This window comes from Muntiacus reevesi, chromosome 4, assembly GCF_963930625.1.
Source record: "Muntiacus reevesi chromosome 4, mMunRee1.1, whole genome shotgun sequence".
Lineage (NCBI taxonomy): Eukaryota > Metazoa > Chordata > Mammalia > Artiodactyla > Cervidae > Muntiacus > Muntiacus reevesi.
The window spans coordinates 139,181,867-139,209,137 of NC_089252.1; the positions used below are offsets into that span (position 1 = coordinate 139,181,867).

General features: G+C 34.3%; 1 protein-coding gene across 4 annotated transcripts in view; it reads right to left on the reverse strand.

The window, feature by feature from the left end:
• EEA1 (early endosome antigen 1) overlaps positions 1-27,271 on the reverse strand; it is a 122,969-nt gene that overhangs the window by 3,692 nt on the left and 92,006 nt on the right. For all 4 annotated transcript variants that reach the window (XM_065934196.1, XM_065934198.1, XM_065934200.1 and 1 more), the window contains 13 exons: positions 26,842-26,955; positions 24,410-24,565; positions 21,004-21,143; positions 17,212-17,542; positions 16,045-16,146; positions 13,557-13,751; positions 10,723-10,905; positions 5,526-5,711; positions 4,079-4,210; positions 2,818-3,003; positions 1,428-1,666; positions 1,051-1,171; positions 412-510 (listed from right to left, as the gene is read on the reverse strand). In XM_065934196.1, coding sequence (XP_065790268.1) covers positions 412-510; positions 1,051-1,171; positions 1,428-1,666; positions 2,818-3,003; positions 4,079-4,210; positions 5,526-5,711; positions 10,723-10,905; positions 13,557-13,751; positions 16,045-16,146; positions 17,212-17,542; positions 21,004-21,143; positions 24,410-24,565; positions 26,842-26,955 — 2,184 coding nt within the window. The remainder of the gene's footprint in view (positions 1-411; positions 511-1,050; positions 1,172-1,427; positions 1,667-2,817; positions 3,004-4,078; positions 4,211-5,525; positions 5,712-10,722; positions 10,906-13,556; positions 13,752-16,044; positions 16,147-17,211; positions 17,543-21,003; positions 21,144-24,409; positions 24,566-26,841; positions 26,956-27,271) is intronic.

Below are 27,271 nucleotides of genomic sequence, written 5' to 3' on the forward strand. Positions count from 1 at the left end.
TAAAGCACCTCTATCAAGTGAAAAACTATTCCTATTTGCAAAATGTTTTGGGCATAATTTCTTCTATAGGATACATCACATAATGGCATTATTTAGAATTTCTTTTTATCTCTTTTCTCCTTTAAGAGAATGCAGTGATGACTAAAACATGAGTTGACCATGAATGCACTGGTTCAGAAAATGATTATTCCAGAGAGTAACTCAGTAGAAAGACAATGATTCAATTTAAAACTAAAATTGAAATACATGGGCTAAAAAGAAATTAGAGTGCATGAAATTTAATTATTCTTTGTAGTTATAAATTAATAAATGACAAAACTTTTGAAGTCTGTCAAATGCAGGACAATTTTGATGGTTAAAACACTGTCACCAAGGAATAAAATCCAGAACCATAGTAATAAAACCATTTACCCGTCTCACTGTTACGGAAAAGCCTTTCCCACAGGCCATACAGTTTTGTACTTCATTGTCTTCAGCCCACTTTCTAGTCAACGCCTGTGTATGTTTGATCTATTAAAGAGAAAAAGTTTCAATAAATAGTACTCCAAGCTATAAACAATGATTTATAATTTCTAACTAGGAGCCCAAGTTTTAAAACGGATACATTTTTAAAAATTAGAAATACCTTGGTCAACTTTCATTATCAAAAGTTGCTACAAATGAATGACATTAAGTAACGCAAATGTTACTCCTCAAAGATGTTGGTAATTTCTAACCTTAGATGATTTCCAATGCATTCTAATCCTAAAGATCAAGCAATCCTTCCTTGGAACTCTGAGCATATAATGAGATTACTACAACATACAGGGACTCATTCATTCGTGTTCTTGACTTTTCCCAATAATGGCAACTCATGAATGACATGGCTCTCCGATAAATTCTATAAATCTTATATTTAATTATCCATTAACACCTACAGTACTGCTACAACTCAGTAGCCATTTAAAAGTATTATTAAATATGAGGTTTTCTTTTTTAATGTGAAAAATACATTTTTCACTAAGGGAAGTTCTAGGCTGAACAACTGCCTCACGTTAGCAGGTGACTTACTTGAAGGGACTGATTCTCTCTGCCTAGCTCCTGCACTGCTGCAGTTGTATTATCCAGCTTTCTTTGCAATTCTAGTACTTTGGTTTGAAGCTTTTCTATTTCACCTTCTCCTTTAAGACACCTAAAATGGAATGCAAACATAATTTAAAAAAAAATAATAATCATTACAGACCTTCCCTGTATACAGATAACCACCTTCAGTGACTTTAAACGTAATACATTACTTTCACCTATGTGATTGTTGAAAGGGTTCGTTTTTAAATGGCTGCTTAACCTGTAGGAGCACTTCTCTCAAGACTTGTATTTTTTTTAATGTGAAATACAGTCTTTTTATCACTTAGCATGGAAATAAACTAATTTCACTGGACATTAACCACCTTTCCAGTAGCGCTCTCCTTTCATCCTGGTTATTCTGAACCGTCGCTTCCAGCACTGCGATTTCACCCCGCAGGTCATCCGTCTGTTTCTCCAGCTCGCTGACTCTCCGCTGACTGGACTGCCACTCTTTCTTCATGGTGCCCAGGTTTTCATTTAACGCTGTAATCTGCATGGCAAGTTTAGCCCCATTTTCTTCATGCTTCTTCATTCCTACTTCTTTTTCTTTTATTTCGGAATGCTGAGAAAAGGAACAACAGTAGGTAAAAAACCTACTACAAAAGTAGTGCAAAATAAACTTAAGTTGTTGAACTTTAAACAATGGCAGCAAAAATAATAATCTACAGGAAAGCAGGCACTAATAAAATTGATTCCACAAACATCTGCATAATTTGAACTGGTTTAAAAGTCTTAAGACTGAAATGATAGGCAGCAAGCCTCTTATAAAATCAAGCTAAAGTAACGCAATTGGAGACTTTCCTTTTTCCCACTAGAGCAGGGGAAGAACACATAGTTAGGGATAGCAAGTGCCCTGGAAACAAAGCTGGCATTTTCTTATGTCTCAAATTCCAAATGTATCCTCCTGTCTCTATCAAACTGCCAAAAAATAATACCACTACTTCAAATCACCACATGAACCTGAAACTACAATTCTTCACTGCAAACATTTAGCAGTCAAATTATCTGGAGATATTTGGACTCAGTTCAACAGAGGAAAGCCAGATGCTTCCTATCTGGCATGCACAAGGTAGAGAAGGAAAAGTAGACTCTAGTCAGCATAAGGCCAAGCTGCAGTTTCCGTTCACCCACATCAACATTCAGTTAACTAAACAAGTTTAACATGATTAGCATTCATGTCATCTACCTCAGTCGACATAGTTATAGGCTTGTTTTTCTGACACTAAAAGTGTTTTTTTTAATTGTTTTATTGAACTTTCACTTATATAAACTGAAATATAATTACAGAATAAACATTTCCAATCACATGTCAGCTATTTAAACAAATCACATCTTCTATCTTAAATCAAAAATTAAAATGTAGTGGGAATGCCAGGTCATATGGTAGTTTTAGTCCTAGTTTTTTAAGGAATTTCCATACTGTCTGTATCAAGTTACATTCCCACGAACAGTGCAAGAGGGTTAGAGGGTTCCCTGTTCTCCACACCCTCTCCAGCATTTACTGTTTGTAGGTTTTTTGATGATGGCCATTCTGATTCATGTTGCTGTACTGGCAGAAGCCAGCACAATATTGTTATTATCTTCCAATTAAAAATAAAATTTTAAAAAATGTTAGGTAAGCATTTGAATCATAACTTTTATGCAGAAAAATCCTCTCTTAATGGATTAATTTACAAAATCAATTAGAAAACACACCTCCCACCATTAACTTACCAATTTAGCTTCCTTTTCCATAAACTCTTTCTTCAGCTCATCTTCTTCCTTTTTCATCTGCTCTTTTAGCATTTCCTGGGTTTTCTTCTCCTCTTCAAGGGTTGCCTTCAGGGAATCTACTTTCCCTTGAAGCTCTAATTTCTGCTGAATCAAAAGCTGTTTGGCATCCTTGAGATTTGTTATTTCCTATGAAAAAGTAAGGCCAAAATAAATCATCCTTTATAGTTTTTTTTAAAAACTGAAATTTATACAGCTTATCTCAATACAAACAATGAGTTTTAGACTCATGAAATTCTTAAAGTTCAGTATTTCAAACAGTTAAAAAGGTGCAAGATTATGTATTTGCTGCTCAACAATCAAATTTAGCTGATGCTTTGCAATGCCTATGTTTTGATTAAATTATATGAAAAATTTCTACCCCCCTATTTTCCCTTTCTTCATTTTGCAGGCATTTACTGGTCAACATTTAGGCATCACACACTGTTAGGTTCTAGGGATATTCATAAAAGATAAATTATATACATTCCCTGCTTTTAGAAAGTCAGTCTAGAAGAATATAATGATATAAAGAGATAATTATAAAGTAAACCGGCAAGTATATTGATAGACAGAAGAGGTAATTATGATACCACCTGAGAAAAATCTAACCTTTCTCTATGAAAATTAGTAACACTTTAAAAGCAAATTAAAAGCAATTCAATTTCTTTAAGTGGCACGCCAGCCATGCTAATTCTAAGAAAAATGTTCTAAATAACAGATTAAAGGATTTTAGGGAAGAAAAACAATTTAAAACACAGAATCCCTTAAAATCCTAATCCTAAACTCACATATTTTGAAGTTTACTATCTATAAGCTTAATGGATAACTCTCTTGATTATCATCTCAACAAAATTTAAACTTTTGGGGTTACTTTATTCAATAATCTGGAAGCAAAGTTAACATGGTTTCAACATGTGTATAGACACCACAGTCTAAGAACACTGTGAGAGCAGGAGTATTTGTCAAGAACAACAACGTGTGTGCCTGCGGCTGATCCAGGGTGGTGTATGGCAGAAGCCAGCGCCATACGGTAAGACAATCACCTTCCAATTTAAAAAAAATGTGCCTGGCACATACTATGTTCTAAATAAACAGATAAATACAGCCTGTATGTGTGTATATCTATACACACACAAACACATATAGATATACACACACACACATACACGTATCTCTTTAACAACACTAATACAGTACAAAAGGAAAAACAATCTTCACATACCTTTATGCTTTCCTGCTTGTGAGACTTGAGTTCTTCCCTCAATTTAGCAATTTCTTTTTCTTGTCTACACTTAATTTCCTCTGTCTCTGCCAATTTAGATTTTTCATTTACAAGTTCTTTTTCTTTTAGTGACTATAGAAAAAATGATTTATATAATTTTAAAGTAAGTACTTAAAATTAATGTAACAAAAATGATTGCCTCTATTTATGACTGTCATTGCCCCTTTCTACCTAAGTTCAGTTCAGTCATTCAGTCGTGTCCGACTATTTGCGACCTAAGTTAAGCAAATTACTTACCTTCTCTTACCTCTGTGTCCTTATTTATACAATATAAACAATAAGACTGTTATAAAGGATTAAATAGTTAATACTGCAAAATTGTCTGGCTAAAGTGTAGCCAAAACTACCATCTTACACTTATTAAGATTATCTTTATATCACTGTCTATATAAGGCACCTAGGGAGGAATATTATACATCATCTAACTTAATCTCTATACCAGGTAGCTCTTTTTAATTCTCCTTTTTTAATTCTCCAAGACTCAGAGAAGATAAATAGAGGTAGAATCAAAAACTAAAACAAGATCTACTTGATCTAAACCCCTTGTAATTAAAAGCCTCTAAACTATACAGTTGTGTCAGAATTTTCTAAATTGAGGCACCAATTATAAATTTCATTCCAGCTTCACCAGTGCCATCACCACAAAAATATCCCCCAATTTTTTTCCATCCAATTTTTAAATTAAAGGTAATTCAAGGACTCCACTCTCTCACTGTTGAGAGCCCAGGTTTTTTTGGTATAGCAAAAAAAAAAAATTGAGGAATTGCATAATTAAGATATACCAAGAACTTTAGGAATTGTACACTTTAGACTATATCAATTAATGGAAATATATAATTTCAGTTATAAAACCAAAAATAAAATATTTCCTAGAATCTGAATTTCCCTTTCATATAAAATTTTAACTGATCATTAAATGTACTAAGCATAGTACAGTGCTTTCAACTTCATAACATAGCATCATTTATACAAAATACACCCCTACTTCCCCTTAGAAAAAATTGGTTCTTAATTTCAAGAATTTTTAACAAGCTTAAGAATTATTCCTAGACCTTTTATTACCTCATTAATAAATCCAGAGGATAACATGTTACATGAGAAATAGTTGAGGATCTATAATATCTGTTGTTGAATAACCAAGGGCCTAACATGTAAGAAACCAGATTTGTTTGTAAAACTTAAAAAGCAGTAAGAAGATGGACAGAAATGACAAGGAACTTCCTAGCATCAGAATTCCAATTACCAAAAGTCTTTTATAAGAAACTAGAAGTCCATCTGAGAGAGCTATTAAAAATAAAGGTGATGCCTCTACTGGGTGAGAGATTTGACTAGATCTCTATAGCCATTGTAACTCTAAGATTCTAGATTTAGTCAGAAAATAAAATACCTTTTCTTTTTGCATATCTTGTAGTGCTTTATTCTGTTCCTTCAATTGCTCTTCTTTCTTTGCTAAATCTTGCTCCAAAGTAGTCTTGGTGGTCTTCAGTTCTTGAATCAATTTATTTTGGTTTCCAATTTGATTTCTGTTTGATATCAAATCCTCCTGTGCTAGAGAAAGCTTCTCTTCTACAGACTTAAAAAACAATTTCCCCAAATTATTATATCATTTTTAGTAAATTTCAACAGAAACATAATGGTTAATATACATGACAGTTACGCATAAGCATAATGGAAAGAAATACTTTAAAAAGATAGTATGCTATACCCTTCAATAAAATGAGAGAGAAAGAACGCTCTTGTCTATGGAAAATATTTGTATTGTAAAATAATAAAACTAAAGCAATTCCAAAGTTGCTAGGATGTAAGTATTTACTGGCTAAGTGGTATAAAGAATAGCAAATAAGTAGGAACCATATCAAACATGGTTATGAATATATGGAGAGACATGGGGGGAAAAGCAATTTAAAAAGAGTTACATACATTATATATACATATATGTTTTGTAGGACCTATGATGACCCTTGGCATACTAAAAGCTTTATTTTATAGATAAGCTTTTTTATCTTGGGAGGAAAATGTATTTTAAATCACCAATTTGATCAAGTGAACTAAAACAGGAAAGTCAACCAGACATCAGAGGCTCTACTTCTGACAAGGCCATCACCCCATGCACTTAACTTCTCATCTGTGTGGTGTAAGTAGCACTGTCAGTTAACGTAATTCATGGTTACCAACTGTACGAAGGCCCAGATATTTCAAGAAGCTGAAGCTGGGGAAAAGAACAAGTTTTTTGACAACTAGGTTTTTATTTGGGGGTAGTTATGGTAACAGGTGGGGAATGGAAAATGGCAGGAACTTTGCCACTCTCAGCTGCTAAGGAAAATAATTCTAAGATGTTGTTCTTCAATCTAGAAAAAACTTATCTTTCTTATCTTGGAGATATAGTTTCTTTGAAAAAAAGGCAGAAGATATAATTCAGGAGGAATCACTGTTGTCTAAGGTTGGCTACAGTAAGCATTCATAGCCACCTGATGTGAAGAGTCGACTCACTAGAAAAGACCATGATGCTGGGAAATACTGAAGGCAGAAGGAGAAGGGGACGACAGAGGATGAGATGGTTGGATGGCATCACCGACTCGATGGACGTGAGTTTGAGCAAGCTCAGGGAGATGGTGATGGACAGGGAAGCCTGACATGCTGCAGTCCATGGGGTCACAAAGAGTCAAACACAAGTGAACAACAACAATGCCGGGTCACTTTGCTGTCCATCTGAAACTATCACGACATTATTAATTAATTAATTCTCCAATACAAAATTTTTAAAAAAAAGCATTCAATAAAGGATAGATGAAAAATGAATGAAAACCTTATTTAAAGGACTTAAGCTTCCTGAAAGAGATTATTCCTTACAAATAACTCAGTTCAGAAGTCTTTTTTTTTTTTTCAGAAGTCTTTTCTAATTAAATTTCCATTTTCAATGGCGTCCAGTAAAACACTAAGAACCATAAACCTTCCTTTTGGGGAAAGACCTAAAGTCTCTAGTCCTTTACTAATCAAGCAGCTAAGCATTAATTGAATATACTACTAAGGTAGACAGGACAGTAAAAGATGGCCCTGAAAGAAGCTGACCATGTGAACTGGAAAACAGAACCAGAGTGTAAAATCAAAGTTGTACAGGCATCTGCTATGTGCCAGATGCACAGAAAAATGAATGTGAATGTTCTCTATGGAATGTTTAAAGAAGGTTCCACGGGCATGTGGGAACTGATTTAAGTATCACAACGGGTATGACTGTTTTCAGAGGAAAAAATAAAATCTGTCAAAGCCTAGCAAATAAGGTCTACACAACTGTAATTAGGTAACAGAGGTCCTGATCTAGTGCTCAAGAATACCACTTCTTGCTAGCGCCTAAAAGGACAAGAACTCCAAATCGCCCATGTTCTAAATAACAGCCTATAAAATTCTGAACTCACAGAATCCTAATGACTAAATCTTTAAAGTCAAGCTAAAAATCTGCACTACTCTTTCCTGAGCCAAGACATACTGTTGTACTTGCCTCTGGATATTCATCTATGACATTCAGCAGTATACTGCCATTTCAGATCACTCCTTTTACCTTTTCTGCTGCATCCTGCACTATTTTCATCTGCTCAGCATCTTTTCCCTTGGAGAACTCCCTCTCCCACTTGATGGTTTACTGGGGTTATCTCTAACTCACCCACTGCCACTGGAATAAGCAAATCCCTGGACAGATCAAGCACCACCCTGATCCTGAATACCCCAATCACATTGTACTAGTCTAGCAAACAAAACATTTTCTGCACTGTTCCATGGTAGCTATTGGTTTTTTTTTTTTTTTTTGGTCTGTTAAACAATTTTCCCCTTTTTCTTTCAACATAAACCTCTAAAATTTTTAGTTATTACGTTTTCTTGATGCCCGGGTGAAACGACACAAGGAATAGTACTATGCTAAGAAGATTTATACCTAATTGTAAACTTTCTATCCTAGAGTTTTCACTTCACTGAGGGTGCAAATTTTAGTTAAATTCCACTTCTACCTTTCTTGGACATCAAAGAATAGCACCCAGCATAGCCAGTTTAAAATATCTAGTCAACAAACTTTGGTACTTCATAAGTAATCCAGCAGATGGGGCTAAAGGCATAGATGAAGCCAGCTCAGCTTCCATTCTACTGGGGTCTTGGTAACACCATCAGCCCACAGATGGCAGTCTTGATTAGGTGTCATGTTACAAGGATCTGAACCTCTCCCTTTCTCTTTTACACAAGATTATTTAATAATCACTGAAGCAAAAGAAAAAGAATGGCTGATCCCTTATTTTGGCCTATAAATATCACTTGAACTTTCTGAGGATTTTTTTTTTTAATAGTTCAGATGTCATTTTGAAAGGATTAGCATAGAATCTGTCAACATCCTACCTTATAAAAAAAAAATCTAGTGAAATGACAGTAAAAGAATAAAGGTCTATAAATCAGAAGAGCTGAGATCCAGTCATGGTTCTGTTACTGTGCAAACACTAGGCCTGTCACCAACCAAGGGGGGCCTCAGTTTCATCTGCAAAAGAAAGCTTTGGTAGACAGTGTCTATCCACAGCCTCTCAACAGTCATTAAACTCCACAGCAGCCTTATCCCTGTCTTTCTCTTACCCATGTTTACATTTGAATTTTTCTTTCATGTATAAAATTAGAACATGATTTTATAGCTTTCAGGCATAATAAAAATAATTGTTGGCTTAATGAAAAAATACTGATCTGAAAGATCTAAGTCTTGTTATTGTGTTATGCTCTTCGGTAAATAACACATCCAAATGAAGAAAAAGATTTCTAAAGATTTTTAAATTGGTCATTAGGTTTCAACTTCTCTATCACCTTAATGTCCATCAAATTCATTCACATTGTCCATCCTTACTCTACCATCGCAAACTACCATCATCTGCACTTGGACTACTGCAGTCTCCTCTCTCATCCCCACATTCAGCCACGTTGGCTTAAAATACAAATTCCAACAAAACCTTTCAGTGATTCCCTCCTGCCGACAGGATCAAGTCCAAACTTTTCAACAACCTTCCCAGACTTTCAATAGTGTTGTAAAGGGAAAAAAAGAAAGAGAATATAGTACGTTAAGACACTTTCTAAATGTCAGGTGGTATTTAAAAAATAATTAAAAAAAAAAAACTCTTGCTAATTTTGAACTTTAAATATATACATATAAATATCTACTGTTTGGCCCTATGGAAATTCTTTTTCCCCAATCTCCTATTGCTTTGTCAGATCATTAGTCACCATTGATTCCTTCATTCCATTGCACTCTATATTATTCAGCCCTTTTGTTTCATCTTCTCTCTCCAATTAATCTCTTCTGTTCCATCTTCTTTAACTCCAGTTCTAATCAACTCACAGCTAGATTACTGGACGAAGAAAGGGAGACAGCCTCTTAATTTATCCCCCCATCACTAGTTTACACCAGATCCAAACCAAGCTATATGTAAACCACTTCCGGGTTAAGTATATATTCTCTTCCTTTTACTCCTCTGCTTAGACTCTTCATTCCCTGCTACCTCCAACTCAACATAAAGTCCAGTCAGTCACCCTTGCTAGACATCTAAGGTACCACACAATTAATCCCAGGCCTTTTAATTTTAATTTCCAAACACAAACCAGCACTCTAACAAGCCAATTATGGTGACTGCCTCCCGGCTTTGCTGGTTCCCCCTGCTACTGCTTTCCTCAGTGTCCCCTGAGTGAGCTGATCTTTCTCAGACTCTCTGTATTCAAATTCTTATCTTTCAGGACCAGGGCAAGTTCTACCTCCTTCATAAAACCTTCCCTGTAGCAACCTATGAATAAAGTATAGAAACAGTGTATTTATACATTATATATAAAAATATTCTGTGATTTTCAATGGAATTTTTCAATAAAGCATTTTAAATTAAGCAAAGAAACAAACATCCAGACACAGGAAAGAATCAAAAGGCATACTAATTTCACTGTGGCAAAAAGAGAACTGGTTAAACCTTCTGTGAGAGAATACAAATGTTCCATTTCCCTTAAACAACTGATAATGTTACAAAAAATTATTTACCCTTTTTGTATATCCTTCATTTTAGTAAAAATGATACTTCATCTAATCCAACTGTATTGCCAAGGCCAAAGTATCCATATATGTTTAGATAATTTAAGTTTACTTTGAGCTATAATCTCCTAATATTATGCATTACAATAGTCTTGGGAAGTTGACAAACATAAAGTCAATATTGACAAGCAACAATAAATCTGCTTGCATTTTCACAAGTGGTTTACATTTAAAACTCAGATTTTCTAACAGCAGGTCAAGTTTTTTTTTCTTAAAGACAGCAAAGTCCTTAGATAAGCTAATGTAGCAACTAGCATATTTCCAAATTATTTCACTATTAAAGATGTTATTTGTAAATGCCTATATTTACTATATATTTTATCATGTAAAATAATTTTTAAAAAGCATGTTTCTCCAAAAATAATAATTAAATAAAAAACAAGCATGATATTCCACAAACACTAAGACTTCTAATGCCCATTTGGGTTCAAATCAATCCTTTAATGAATGTCTATAAACAAGTTATTGGTTTTTATGACATAATTCACTATACCTTAAGATCCTGCCTTGTGGCAAGTAGTTCAGATTCCTTCCCATAGAAATCAGACTGAAGCTGTTTTAGATTTTCCTGACTTTTTTCATAGGTGTTTTGTAACACTGATATTTTTTCTTTCTCTGCTCCAAGTTCCTGTGCTGCTTGCATTGACTGCTGCTGTAGTTTATTCTCAAGTTCTGTCTGAAACATACAACAGTTACTTAAAATAGTATGCACGCCAAAAACAGGTTACAGAGAGAATGACTTCATCCAATTCTATAGCCTTATCTCTCCTCACTTCTCCACTTACCGTGTATTCCAACAGCAAATCTATAACAGCATTTAAGCTTTGTAAACTTGGCTAATATTGTTTACTCTCCTTTTAAATATCTAATTCCCTCCTTTTTTAACCTTTCAAAATTATAATAATCTTAAAAGACACAGTTCAAATGCTAGCTCCTCTAGAAAACCAGTCAAAATTCCCACGGAGTTCTAATTTTTCCTCATTCTCTTTTTTATTACAGTTTTCTTTACGTATCTGCTTCCTCATTAAATTATATAGGCTACTTGAGAACAGGGGCCATATCCTATTCATTCTGTGTTCCCACATTAGGTTTCCTAGTACAGGAACTGATGACTTAGAGCCTTGCTGAATCCTTTGTGACTCCGTTACATTAAAAAATGTATTTTATGTATTCTTTTTCCTATTTCGCTGTGGCGCAGTGAAAAATTTCCATAGACCATCACTGTATGGTCTACCATGCACATGGACACTCTTCAGTCATAGTCTGCTATACTTCTATTTAACACCCAACAATTACTTAGCTTCTGCATGGCACTGGGCACACTACTAGGTACTTTAAACACATTATCTCTGTCTTCACAACTCCACGACCTCACTTTATTTAGCTCAGAAAGATGGATCCCTTTCCTGTGACCATAAACCTGACATGTGTCACACAGAATTTGAATTCAGATTTACCTGGCTCTAAAATGTACCTTCTTTCCATGAAAGTACACTACTCCTCAATAAAACCAAATTATTATTGCCTAGGTACTCCAAATTCCAAGTCTAATTTACAGAGACTGACTATACACTCAATACTCCCCCCAAAATGCTATCTTCCCCAAGTTATAAAGGTGTTCCTTTTTCTAGCATCTATATACTAATACAAGTAACTACTGCTATGAATATTTGTGACTCCCAAAACTTCAAGTTGAAGCCTAGATCAAATGTGATGGCATTTGGATGTAGGGGTCTTTGGCAGTCACTAAGGTAGAGCCCTCATGAATGGGATTAGTGGGCTTACAAGAAGAAATACAATCTCTCAGTCATATAAGGATATAGCAAGAAGACAGCTGTCTACAAGCCAGAAAGTGGGCCCTTACCAGACACTCAATATGCCAGCTGCCTTCATCTTCAACTTCCCAGTCTCCAGAACTTTGAGAAATAAATGCTTATTATTTAAACCACCTAGCCTGTGGTATTTTCATTGTAACAGTCCCACGCAAGACAACTACCAATAGGAGCATTTCCTCTAAATCTCAGAATCCTTAACATGTTATTTAACATGCTGTGTTTTGCTTAGTCGCTCAGTCGTGTCTGACTCTTTGTGACCCCATGGACTGCAGCCCACCAGGCTCCTCTATCCATGGGGATTCTCCAGGCAGGATACTGGAGTGGGCTGCCATGGCCTCCTCCCGGGGATCTTCCCGACCCAGGTCTCCCACATTGCAGGCAGATTCTTTACCAACTGAACAACCATTTAATAAAGCCATGCACAGTACTGGCAATATACATTAATTATAAATCTGGAAGAAATATTATAACTAATAATTAAATTAAAAAGAAAATGTACTAAAAATAGTTGACTTTTTAATTTACTAAATCATGATATAGAAATGAAGATCTAAGAAAACCTGAATATGAGGCTACTAGATTTTGGGAGAAAAATGACCTCAAGATGTCAACTCAGAGAACAAAATACACACTGTGATAATTATATCCTGATGTATGATTATATATATAACACACACAAAAAAAGGATAGACAAATTTGTCTACTCCTGTTTATGTTATAAGAAAATTACTTTTTGTAAAGTGGCTGTAGTAATCATAAAACAGTGGTCAACATAAATTATGTATTTGTGGTTTTTCTCTAGTAATTTGACAAGCCAACTATTAATAACATGATATACTTTGTTTCACATACTAGGGATATTATATCTCTCTTCTCCATTGATGAATTAATTATGCACATTATCAACACTGGGAAAAACCTGCTTTTGTTCAAATATTAAGTTCAATCCACTTTTATAAACTGTTGGTCTGGACAAGTATTAAAACATACTTAAGAATGAAGGACAGATGTTTAATAATAAATTAGCATAGGTCTGGAAACCATTATGATACAACTTAAAAACAAAAAACTATATGAAATCTATACTACTGAATATTTAAATATCTTTGTGATTTTTGTTCTTGGTTATTTCCCTTAATAAGGATAACTTATTTTTAAATTCCTTTAAATTTTCTAATACACTAAAAATGTTGTATAAAATTATTCTCTTAACATTGTTAGTTACATGTTATTTTACAAAAGTTTTATGTCTTATCAGACAAATGATTAGTGCTAAGATTTTAAATAAGTGTCTAACAACATGGTTATAGTGAATGGAAATCTAGACAGGTATTTAATCAGATAATTAAGTACATTATACATTTAACTTAAAGAAAATTTGGGCATATATGTAAAATTCTCTTTGTTGCAACTCATTTGTGTTAACTATCATATGTTTATTTTAATTGCAAAGTTTTTCTTCCCATAAAAAAGTAAACAAATATATCATTACCTTCTGTGAAACAGCAATTTTAACTTCTCCTTGGAGTGTTTCAATTTGCTTTTTCTTCTGCTCAGTCAATTGCTTTAGCTCATTTATGTTACTCTGAAGCTGCTGTTCTTCTTTTTCCTTTTGTTTTAAACTATTCTGGGCCTGTATGACTTGTCCCTGCATTGAACTGAGCTCCAACTTCAACTGATGAGAAGTCTAAAAGAAAATACAATCTGTTCAGCATTCATTTCTCCATTCAACACACATTTATTGAGTACCTATTAAGCATTACTCTAAATAGACACTACTGAGTCTGTTGACCACAAATATTCAGTAGTAAACCAAAAAGAAATATCCCTGCCCTCATGGAGCTTTCATAACTGACACTATTCACTGTCGGATCAGACTATGAACTGATCCAAATCTAATCCTGCCTTCCTTTTTAACTTATATATTGGGATAGAGCTTGCAAATGAACAGGATTGGTATTCTCTTATATCATAGAAAAGGGGAAATCAACATAGATTGCTGAAATGTCTACTGTCTTGAATATTCTCAAGATGCTAACTGAATTCCCTGGTGGTCCAGTGGTCAGGACTCAGCACTTTCACTGCCAGGCCTGGGTTCAATCCCTGGTTGGGGAACTAAGATCCCTGCAAGCAGCATAGTGGGGCCAAAAAAAGCAAAATAAAATAAAATTTTAAAAATGCTAACTGAGTCTACTAGTCAAAGTGAATCAGAAAAGATAATTTCATGTTAACTATGATAAAACGAAAATAATTTTGGCAAACATCTTTAGTATCTGTCTAAACCACACAAATCATGTCCTCATTTAGAGATTTGAGGCATATTTTGCTACTACCTGTTTTCATAATTTATTAGGATCCATTTCTGTTCAAAGTTAATCACCATATAGAAGTCACACTGAGGTTCTTCTGTGGCCAAGGTGAACTACACTACATCTCACCCTTCCAACCAAAGTCATATTTTCATGTTTTATGCATATTTCATTAAAGACCTAATTTGAGCATTTGACCACTCGAAGTTATTTTTGAAAAGTTTCAGTGCTATGTATATATGAATGCTTCAGCTTATCTCCAATACAAAGGGAAATATTTTGTGCAAAACAGGAGTCAAGTAGTATTAACAATACTGATGATTGTTATGATAACCAATGATAAAGTAATAGCTAGCCCCTAACCATTTACTTGGTTACAACTGGTATTCTAAGCACTCTGAAATGCATTAACCCATTTACTTCTCACAATAATGCCATGACAGATTCTACTATCAGCCCCATCTTACCGCTGAGGAAACTGGAGCACAGAGAGATAAGCATCTGCCTGAGAGAAGTCAAGACAGCATAGCTAATAACTGGCACAGTCAGGATATAAATTCGGACAATCTGGATTCACAGCCTGGGCACTAAGTCACCATAATTTTGCCACTATGACTGGCATATAAAACACAGATGTCTTCTTTCAATCAACAACCAGAACACAATCACACTGAAGACTTGTTGGGATGATGTTTTGCTGCTTTATCAAATCAGATCTCTAGAAAGCTACATGCCCAGACTCTAGCTGCAAGGGGTTATGTCTTCAGAGAATAATAATAATATATATATATTATATCCATTTATTTACTCATTTGTTTTGATGGAAAACAACAGAAGCATTAACCACAGAACAATCACTTAATTGTTATATAACCATTATCAAATATTCCATTAACATAAATGTCAATAAAATAAAGAGCACTTAAATGTCATTTCTATGGAAAATCTATGAAGACTGTTTTTTATCCATACTAATGTTCCTTAACTTTGATAATTAAATAACTCTAGCTAGTTGACTCAATTTATTTATTATTATTAATTATAATCCTTTATTCTGGACCTTTTATTATAATTTAGCTTAAATCCTTTTAGCAGTTGGTAGAACACGAAGGAAATAAACTTTTTTTTTTTCAGTGGGTTTTGTCATACATTGATATGAATCAGCCATAGAGTTACACGTATTCCCCATCCCGATCCCCCCTCCCACCTCCCTCTCCACCCGATTCCTCCGGGTCTTCCCAGCCCACCAGGCCCGAGCACTTGACTCATGCATCCCACCTGGGCTGGTGATCTGTTTCACCATAAATAATATACATGCTGTTCTTTTGAAACATCCCACCCTCACCTTCTCCCACAGAGTTCAAAAGTCTGTTCTGTACTTCTGTGTCTCTTTTTCTGTTTTGCATATAGGGTTATCGTTACCATCTTTCTAAATTCCATATATATGTGTTAATATACTGTAATGTTATCTTTCTGGCTTACTTCACTCTGTATAATGGGCTCCAGTTTCATCCATCTCATTAGAACTGATTCAAATGAATTCTTTTTAACGGCTGAGTAATATTCCATGGTGTATAGGAAATAAACTTTTTGACTTAAGAATCTACTGTGAAAGTATTTCAAAACTATAAAACCTTATGCTTTACATATTTCTGTTATAGAAAATCTTACCTCCTTTTCTTTTTCAAGTGACTTTTTCATTTCATTCTGTTCCTTATGCAGGCTTTCTGTCTGTACTTGAAGCTGATGCTTTAATTCTTTGCAAGTTTTCTCCTAAAAAAGTGGAAACTACATTATGCAGAAAATATTTATGGTAAATTTAAGAATTCAGGTTTATAAGCTTAATAAGATCCACAAAAGGAAATAAACTAGAATCATTGATGATTTAAGATGGGATAGAATCATCCATTTCAGTAATAAAAACAGGCAAATATTAATAGCAGTAAATGGGGAGAGAGGCTAAGAGTTTCTATTATCAACCAGTAGTCATAATAAATACTTTCAATAATATTTAGACAAGATTTTAGAGTACTTTGGAAACCATGTTTTTATGTTACAGAATTAACTAACTTATGCTATTTTAAAAGTAGAATAATGAGCTTCAAAAAAATGGAGGGAGGTTTTTTAAAGTATGGAAACAATAAATAAAAATAATCCCATATAACTTAAGAGGGAAGATGTACAGATATTTTTTCCAAACAGAACATAAAAGTAACATTTGAAAATTATGCTTTTTATGTTCAACACTTTCACTGACCTTTATATTAAAAACACAAGAATTTTATTTTTGCTGTTATTCCATGTTATTCTGGGTTAAAATATTTCTGAGGATATACTGCCCTGTAAGTATTTCCTGAGACTCAAGGTGTTTTTCTCTATAGTTTAAATATTGTTTACAATAGCTCTAAGACATGGTATTATCTAGAGTTTTAGAAAATTGAAGAAAGAATCAGAAAGTTTATAGCACCAGAGTTAGAAGTCATTAATAAGATCTTTCTGATCTTCTTTCTTTTTTTTATAGTCAGGTGAAAAACATTTCAGTTATTCTCTGCAGAAGTGTCCCAAAGGACAAACGTGCTGCAGTCCTGCCCAATCTAGCATCAGATCCACAATAGAGAGAATATATATCAACTGAAAATTTTCTGGGCCATTGGAAAATTACACACACAAGCACCAGAATCTTTTTCTCAGGTTAAGTAATCTCCATTCCTTTTCTCATAACAACAGTTAGGATCATTTAAATTCAGGATGACAAGTCAACAATGAATTAAGCAGAAAAGTCAGTAAGTTTTAAATAAAAATCATTTCTACCTAAGAAAATAAACATAAACTACTAACCAAGTCTAATATAACAGCTTTTCCCTTCTGATTTTCTTTTTCAAATTCACTTTTGGAGTTCTTCAAAGAATCAGAAACTTTTGATAATTTCTCTTTTGCTGCAGAAAGCTCTGCTACTAGAGATTCTTTCTCCATCTTCACTTTTTGTAGTTCTGTTACTGCTGTTTGAATCTTGTCATTCAGTTCCTTGTGCTGCATCTTTGAATCTTGACTTAAATTTTCAATTTCTTGTTTAAGGATTGTTTTTTCTTCTTCTTGCTTGGTAAGCATTTGCTTAGTATTTTCAAGCACTTCAGATTTCTTCTGTAGATCCAACTTTGTATTAGATACTCTAAATATTTAAGAAACAATTTCTTTAATAATGTATAATTTATCATTTCTAATCTACCATTCACATTAATATATTGAGTTTTAAAACTTTCTTCTGTAGTTAAGAAGTAAAACTAATAACTTAATGTCATAAAGCCACACACAAAAAAAATGCCTTAGAACATCTGATTTGGTCATTTAAGAGATGAGGATGGTTTTCTTCAAGTCAAATAAATTAGTGGTAAAGCCAAGACCATCTAAGCCCAAGATTTAATCCAGTCTTGTCTAACCAGTGTATCCCCAAAGAAATCTGGGCGTGCAGCAAACCATCTAGTCTTTGACAGCCAGAAATACTGTTCCATGTATCCTAAAGAACCGATTTATCATGTTGCCCCCAAGGACAAAGAAATTTGCCTCTTTACTTGAAAAAATAAAACACACTGTGTATTTGACAGGTCCTAAACTTCAAAACACGTAAGATAACCAGGAAGAATGAGAGGGAAAGTGTTAGTCACTCAGCCCTGTCTGAGTCCTTGCAGCCCCATGGACTGCAGCCTGCCAGCTCCTCTGTCCACAGGATTTGCCAGACAGGAATTCTGGAATAGGTTGCCATTTTCTTCTCCAGGGGATCTTCCTGACCCAGGGATCGAATTCAGGTCTCCTGCATTGCAGGCAGATTTTTTTTTACCGTCTGAGCCACCAGGGAATCTCAATCAGGAAAATCATTCCAACTCATTTCCTCAACTTTTCCGTTTTTTAAAAAATTGAAGTATAGTTGATTTATAGCATCATGTTAGTTTCGGATTCTTAAAATTTCTTAATTCATTCAGGTGTAGAAAAATTATGTTAGAGAACAAATGATAAACATGGAAAAAAGACAAAAGATTTACTTTAATCCTAGAGCCTAGTAGATTATGTTAAGAGACTTATCATTTGTCCTCTAACATAAATTTTCTACACCTGAATGAATTAAGAAGTTTCAAGAACCCGAAGCTAGCATTATACTATAAATCAACTATACTTCAATTTTTTATAAAACAGAAAAGTTGTAAGAATGAGGAAATGGGGGGAATGGATACATGTGTATGTATAGCTGAGTCCCCTTGCTGTTCACTTGAAACTATCACAACTTTTTTTTGTTAATCCAGCTATACCCCAATATAAAATAAAAAGTTTTAAAGACACTCAAAAAAAATGAAGAAATGAAGATATTGCTTAAGAAAGTTAAAGACTTTGTTTTCATAAAATGAATAAAATTATGCATATTACATAGCAAAAGAAAAGCACACATTAGAGATTAACCAATTAACCATTTTTTAAGATGAAAATAAAACCAGGTTCAAAGTAATATTTCTAGAATGCACACTATTTCCAATGTACTTTATTATAAATTCAATATATTAAGGAAAGGTTATTAAAAGATGTACCAGCCACATAACTGAAGTTGGGTATTAATATCAGAACTGCATATATACCTTGAAATTTTCTAACTTAGCCCCAGAACCTTTTATTTTCAAAAAAAGTAGCTAAAACATATGAAGTACATTCACAGGATCCTGTACCTCACTGATATTTAAAGGGTTAGACAGAAAAGCTGTTGTATGAATATTACTTGATCATTTTAATATAGTCAAAATCCCTGTCAAGCAACCCTAAAATTGGAACTTGATATATTTACTATGCTACTTAACTTTCCTGTAAATAATTATTATAAAATCATAGGACTATGTGAATCAAAGAAGGCATAAAGAAATAAAGGTTTGCACAGTGATGGTAAAACTTAGTTTATTTTCTTTAAAACATCACTAAAGGAAGTAATAAATAAATCCACAACCTGAGAAACCTTAACACCCCTTTCTCAGAAACTGATAGAAATGACCAGAGAAAACAATGGCAACGATACAGAGGATTAGAACAACAACATCAACCACTTTAAGCAAACTGATATTTACAGAACACTTTACCCAACCAAACACAGGTGTGCACAAGGAAACTCAACCAAGATAAACCAGACCCTGTGCCCTGAATAAGAGTTTGAAATGTCCGAGTTTTACTCAGTATGTTCTATAACCACAATGGGATTAAATGAGAAACCAGCAACAGTAAGACATCTAAAGAAACCCTGAATAGTTGAAAAGTAAACAATATACTTCTAAGTAACCCATAGAGCAAAGAAAAAAAATCAGAAAGGATATTTGAAAACACAAACTGCAGAGTAATGAAAATAGAAGATGGAAAGTGGAGGGAAAGAGCTGCGTGCAGTGTCCTTGAGAAAGGGGAGCCCTGGACCCCATTATGTGGGCTGAGTCCTGTGACCAGGACTGGGGTTTTGTCAAACCTCAGATGTGTTTGCCCAGTCCTCCTTTCTTGGTACTCTAAACATGCAGGACCCCATACAAAAGATGTCTGCATTAAGTGTAAAGGCAAAAATTAAAAAAAAAAAAAAAAAAAAAAAAACCCTTACTAGAAATGGAAAGTATCCACTGGAAAGAACTTTTCTGGGCCCATAGGGGTCTCAGAAAAGAGAAAAGTACCACCACAAAGGTCATCTTCACAGTCACATGACTGGTTCCAGAGGTGAAGGATAACTGGGTAGGTGATCAAAGGCTCAGGTGGGCATCCCTGGTAGTTCAGCGGGAAAAGAATCTGCCTGCTCGATTTTTGATCCGGGAAGATCCCACATGCTGCTGAGAAACTAAGCCTGTGCGCCACAAATGCTGACTGAGCCTGTGCTCTAGAGTCCAGGAGCTACAACCACCACTAACGGAGCTGCGTGCAGGCTACCGTGCATGCTCCGCAACAAGACTAGCCACGCAACAAGGAGCTCGAGTACTGCAACCAGAGAGGAACTCCCGCTCGCCACAGCGAGAGAAAGCCCGTGCAGCAATGAACACCAACCGAGCCAAAATAAATGAATAAAATAAAATTATTAAAAAAAAAAAAAAAGGATCAGATATACTCCCCAAATACCTAGGCACTGGAAACTACAATGTTGAGTGACAAGAATGCCATTTGAGGGACAAAATGCATCTGTATATCCTCACATTCCTAACATCAGGACCCAGTTTACTAGACATGAAAACAAAAATGTCTGTCATCACTCCCAAAATAAGGATGAAACCATGAAAGTGCAAAACAACTTAATTATCATCAACTTTGATGGGTTTTAATCTCATTTCCCTGAAAGGCACCTTTCCCAGGCTATCAACTTCCATCTTTATTACTGACAGCCAAAAACCCTCACCCTCTTGACAAAGATCCAATCTGTTAACTCCATATTTGGCCTTTAAAGACAAAGTCTACTGAAATGTGACTGGATACAAGCCATCCTATTTAACCAAATTGTGATGGCTTTATTTTTCATGCACATTAATATCAGCAGTTTACAAGGTAAATCTTTAAGCACTGTGATAGAAAAACTGAAATCTTATGAAAAACTTAATACTTCCCTTACAGTACTCTCCCATAAGTAGTTTAGCTTACGTTTCTTTCTCCCTTTCGAGCTGTTTGCTCAGTTCTGTGGCTCGAAGCTCTAAATCCGCGCTCGTCCGCCTCTGTTGCTGCAGGTCCTGCAGGGCTTGCTCCTTGCTGGCTCTAACGTCAAGCAGATCAGCTGCTAGTTTCTATGGCAGAAATATAATATAAAACCATTTAGTGTCAACAATTATCTACTAAACATTACTACGTTAGTTTATACTCAAACTGATGCTAACACACAAAAATACTTGTGTTAATAACAAAAAACATATTCTAAACTCATTACTGAATAAAGGAGCCATTTACCTTGGAATCTTTCAGAAGATCTAGTAGCAGACTTTATGTATGAGACAGTCACTAAGCTTTAACTTTTAAAATGAACTGAATAAGAGAATAAACTTTAAAATAATTATATTTATTACTTGAATAAAAGTTATTAACTCACGTATGAAAAAACAAAGGGCCCAATTAAAATTTATAATCTTTTATATTCAGTTAACAACACTGATATAAATATTCAAAACTAAAATGGAGTTGTCATGTCATCCTTCTCATTAATACCTCTTGACCATAAATATGAAGCCAATTAAATTTGGATTTGGCATCTATAATCTCTTCATTTAGAGATTATTATTCTTTACAGTGTGACTTCAACCTCATATACATACATATAACTGTTATTTTTACAAATTTATAAAATCAAATTGTTGAAAATATAGTTTGAACATCTATAAGCAATGCATTTTCTTAATAACTGTAACTGGGAAAGGAGTACCACAGGTTGTATATTGTCACTCTGTTTATTTAACTTATTTGCAGAATACGTCATATGAAATGCTGGGCTGGATGAATCACAAGCTGCTATCAAGACTGCTGGGAGAAATATCAACAACCTCAGATATGCAGATAGTATCACTCTAATGGCAGAAAGTGAAGAGGAACTAAATAGCCTCTTGATGAAGGTAAAAGAGAAGAGTGAAAAGCTGGCTTAAAACTCAACATTCAAAAAAACAAAGATCATGGCATCCAATCAATCATTTCATGCAAACAGAAGGGGAAAAAGTGGAAGCAGAGACAGACGTTATTTTCCTAGGCTCCAAAATCACTATGGACAGTGACTGCAGACACGAAATTCAAAGATGCTTGCTCCTTAGAAAGAAAGCTATGACAAACCTAGAAACCATATTAAAAAGCAGAGACATCACTTTGCCCACAAAGGTCTGTAATCCATAGGTCCAAAGGTCCAGGACTGGAAACAGTCAGTTTTCATTCCAATCCTTAAGAAGGGCAATGCCAAAGAATGTTCAAACTGCCATACAATCGTGCTCATTCACATGCTAGGAAGGTTATACTCAAAATCCTTCAAGCTAGGCTTCAGCAGTTCATGAAACAAGAACTTCCAGATATTCAACCTGGGTTTAGAAAAGGCAAAGGAACCAGACATCAAATTGCCAACATTTGTTGGATCTTAGAGAAAGCAAGGGTGGAGTTCCAGAAAAACATCTACTACTGCTTCATTGACCATGCTAAAGACTTTTGTGTGGACCACAACTGTGGAAAATTCTTAAAGAGATGGGAATACCAGACCACCTAACCTATCTCCTAAGAAACCTGTATGCAGGTCAAGAAGCAACAGTAAGAACCTTACGTGGAACAACTGATGGTTCAATATTGGGAAAGGAGTATAGAAGGCTGTATACTGTCACCCTGTTTCTTTAATGTATATGGAAAGTACATCATAAAAAATGCCAGGATGGATGCATCACAAAATGGAATCAAGATTGCCAAAAGAAATATCAACAACCTCAGATATGCAGATAATACCACTCTAATGGCAGAAAGTGAAGAGGAACTGAAGAGCCTCTTGATGAGGTGAAAGAGGAGAGTGAAAAAGCTGACTTAAGACAACATTCAAAAAACCAAGATCATGGCATCTAGTTCCATCACTTCATGGCAAATAGAAGGGGGAAAAGTGGAAGCAGTGATAGATTTTATTTTCTTGGGCTCCACAATCACTGCAGACAATGACTACAGCCATGAAATTCAAAGACGCTTGCCCCTTGGAAGGAAAGCTATACAAACCTAGACAAGTGTAAAAAGCAGAGACATCACTTTGCTGACAAAGGTCCATATAGTCAAAGCTATAGTTTTTCCAGTAGTCATGTATGTATGTGAAAAGTTGGACGATGAAGAAGGCTGAGTCCTGAAGAATTGATGCTTTCGAATTGTGCTGGAGAAGACTCTTGAGAGTCCCTTGGACCGCAAAGAGATCAAACCAGTCAATCCTAAAGTAAATCAACCCTGAATATTCACTGGAAGGACTGATGCTGAAGTTCCAACTTTAGCCACCTGATGTGTAAAGCCAACTCACTGGAAAAGACTCTGATGCTAGGAAAGACTGAAGGCAAAAGGAGAAGGGGTGACAGAGGATGAGATGGATAGATAGCATCGGATATGAATTTGTGCTAACTCCAGGAGATAGTGAAGGACAGAGGAGCCTGGCATGTTGCAGTCCCTGGAGTCACAGGGAGTTGGACATGACTTAGTGACTAAACAACAACAAAAAGATACTCAAACATAATCCTCGTTACATGCCCTTCAACTAAAAACAAATAGACAAAAAAAAAAATTTTTTCTGTTCTTTTCAATCATTACACCATGTAATCTGTCATACTATTATTACTGACCATAAAGAAAAGGGAACCCATAAATAGAACTGTAAATGTAATTTTCTTCTTCTATGCACATCTATACATACACACAGCCCATGATTCTACAATTGTATGGAAGTGCTTCATCTGACTGTGAAGGTGTAAATTTCACATATACTAACTTGAGAAATTTGTTTTACTTATAGTAGCTCTAATTCAAAGAGCAAAAGACTCAGGTAAAATCCTTCTCTAATATATGTAGTTATTTAATTTCTTAAATATAAATCAACACTTTCACTTGAAGTTGAGTTAAAGAAAAACAGTTTACCACAGTGAAAATTTTAATAATATTAATCAGAAATAAAATCCAAAGGGTAAAACAGAAGAAAGATACCATAACTGAGTATTATATTGGAATAAGGAGGGAAGGAGATGGGAATGCTGAGGTAGAAGAGACTTCACAAGAACAACATAAATAAGTTCCCTGTAATTACAGAGTAGACACTTAGTCGACTATCTCTCTGAAACATTTACACTTTACAATGGAACCAGTATATATGTTAACTGCTATTTGTAAAGCCATCCATTAGTGAAGAAATTAAAAGTAAATGTGGAATTCAAAATTAAGACATGAAAAATTACAAATAATTTTTATATCACAACTTGACCTTCACTTGCAAATTTAAAATCTTGGATTCCTTCCAGGTCATCAACTTCCATTGTTATAGCAATAGAAAATATAGCTAGTTTTTTATACAAACCTTGATTTGACCTTCTAATTCTTCCGTTTTCTGTTCTAAAGACAGATGTTTCTCTTTATATTCTTTAAGATGACTTTCCAGCTGACTGCAATGTTCTTGCTTATCCTGCAACTTTATAGTGACCTGATCCAACTGAGTAGTGATCTTATTTAACTCCTATAGAAAGTACAATTAAAGACAACTTTGGTGACGTTTACTTTGCTGTAGTGCCCAAATGTTTGCTCAAAGTAAAGCAGAAAACTCTAAGAAAGCATTTTGAGTAAGACTATAGATAAGCCTAATAATATATATGAGATTATATTTACCCATCAACATAAAAGACCTGAACTAAAGTTGTACACACTCTGAGATACTACGTTTATACACCTAACTGCTCAATAACTTTTTCTAGGAAGAGTAATTTTAGAAGCCAAAAGAGACAACAAGATATTAAGCAGGCTAACAACAAAGTAACGCTTTTATCCTATAATTAAATATTTTCAATGTTCAAGATACCATTTTTAAAAATATTTTTAATTACATTGATTACATTATAATATTTGTTCAATTGATTGGAATATCTAATTGCAGAACAAAAAATATAAAGATTATTAGGAAATCCACTGCCCATAGATACTATTAATGTTTTGATAACCTTCCTTCTAGACTTTTCTGTATGTTAGTTTCTATTTCTTTATTTCTACTTTTCAAATAAAGGATGTCAGTTTACATACAGTTTTACTGTAACTTCCTTTGTTTTTATAACAAAGTATCATAAAACTGTGATATTATCTTCTAAACTATCATTATACATGACTGCATAAATTTTATTCATATAGATCATTATTTAGCCAAAGGCCCTCTGTTGTATTCTTGGATTGCTATAAACCTTGCCAACAGATATGCAAACACCATCCTTAACACTATGATTATTTCCCTAGAGTAAAGGACTAAAAGTGAGATTAAGAATATGAAAAATCTTAAAGGTCTTAAATATATTGCCAACCAGCTTTCCCTATTACCATCAAAAGGTTGAACTGCAAGTAACATGTGGAAGTGACTTGTTCTTCTATACCATGTCTAGCCTTTCCAGTGTTAAACACATGCACACAAACATTTTACCTTAATAAGGGCATATTACTGTCTTAATTTGCAATTAATTCTTAATGAATATGAAGATTTCCTAATATAGTTTTGATCTTTTACTTCTTTTTGTAGATTTGTTTCTTATGTAAAAATGTTTTAAACAAAAATATCAATCTTTCATCAGACATACTTCAGAAAATGTTCTATTCTTTTGCTACTTGCTTTAGAATTTTGCTAGTAATATTCTGGGCAAATAAAAATTTCAACTTTTATGTGGTTATTCATATAAATACTTTTTCCATTATACTTTCTGGCACTGATTTAGTTCTTAGAAAATACTTTATAGATGTGTTTAGCAATAATGTAAAGTAAAAAGCAAGCTGTAGAACATACATAGTGAAACCATGTGTATAAAACAAAAAGACCTGCATGTACACACACACACACATTTTTTTTTTCAATGATTACAGAAGTCTGGAAGGAAATATACCAAACCTAAAAGCAAAATTTCCATATAAGGAGAAAAATGGATTGCAGTTAAAGGTAAATATAGAGAAAGGTCTTATTAACTTGATATATACTACTATATTATTAATAAAACTTTTTGGATCAACAACCATATTGCTTCTCAAATAAAAAGTAAATTTTTAAAATTCCTACCTGGTCAAAGGTAAGAAAAATTTACCAATATTTTAACTTTGGCCCTGAAGTAGGAAGCTTTTATTCTATCAGAAGTGTTGAGAAGAGTAACTGTGGTATTCTTTCTAGCCCCACGTTTACTCCCACCCCCAGGAAAAGAGAGGAATACATGCTGCTCTTTTCCTGCCAAGAGGTAAGTATACCTGGGTCACCACCTGACTGTCCACTTAAAACAGGTGTGGAAGTCTGTCTGTCTTTCTAGGTCATTGCCACTTAATAGGATGAAGAAACAATTCAAAAATTAGGAGTAAATATTTCACCACACTAAGGTCTCTATTATGGGAGAACAACAGTATTAAGAAGTTCAACCACAACTGCACAAGTTGAACTTTATCAAGAACATAAGTGATATACTTTTCCTTTTTCGGCTGCACCTCACAGTTTGCAGAATTATTAGTTCCCCAACCAGGGACTGAACCCGGGTCACCATAGCAAAAGCACCAAGTCTTAACCACTGACTGCCAGGAAATTCCCAAAGATTATATTTTATCTCCACCTGTCTAATTCCTGCATATTCCACTCACTGGTTCTGAATTCAAGGAGAAATTAAGGAGAATAAGCAAGTCAATCACAATATTATATCAAAGTATCATTTTCACATATTTTTCCTGTTAATCTATCTACCGAAACATTAGGTTATGATAGGAAACTGCATCAAGCTCTCCTACCTGCTGTTTATCTTGTAATGCATTTTGGGCTGTGTCCAAATGATTCTGAAGATCTGCTCTTTGAGCAGTTTTTGCTGCTTCTGCTGATAGTAATAATTCAGTTTTGGCTTTAACCTGTAACAAAATTTACAACTCATTTAATTTGTATTTAGTTCTTGGTTTCCGCTTGATGAGTGTACAATACTTTTCTCATTAATTTTTAAAATTAAATCTTTCAGCAGAAAACAAAGATTTAGATATTAAAAAATAAATATGTGATAATCCCCCAAACAGGAGTGAATAGAGGAGAATACTCCTAATAATGTTTTAATAAATGATAAAAAAAAAAAAGTCCCTATAGAACACCAAAGTACACCTTTCTCTCTTAAATAGGACATCTACATATTGAATTATCTGTAACTCATCTAATAAATTTTAAAAAGAAAGGTGT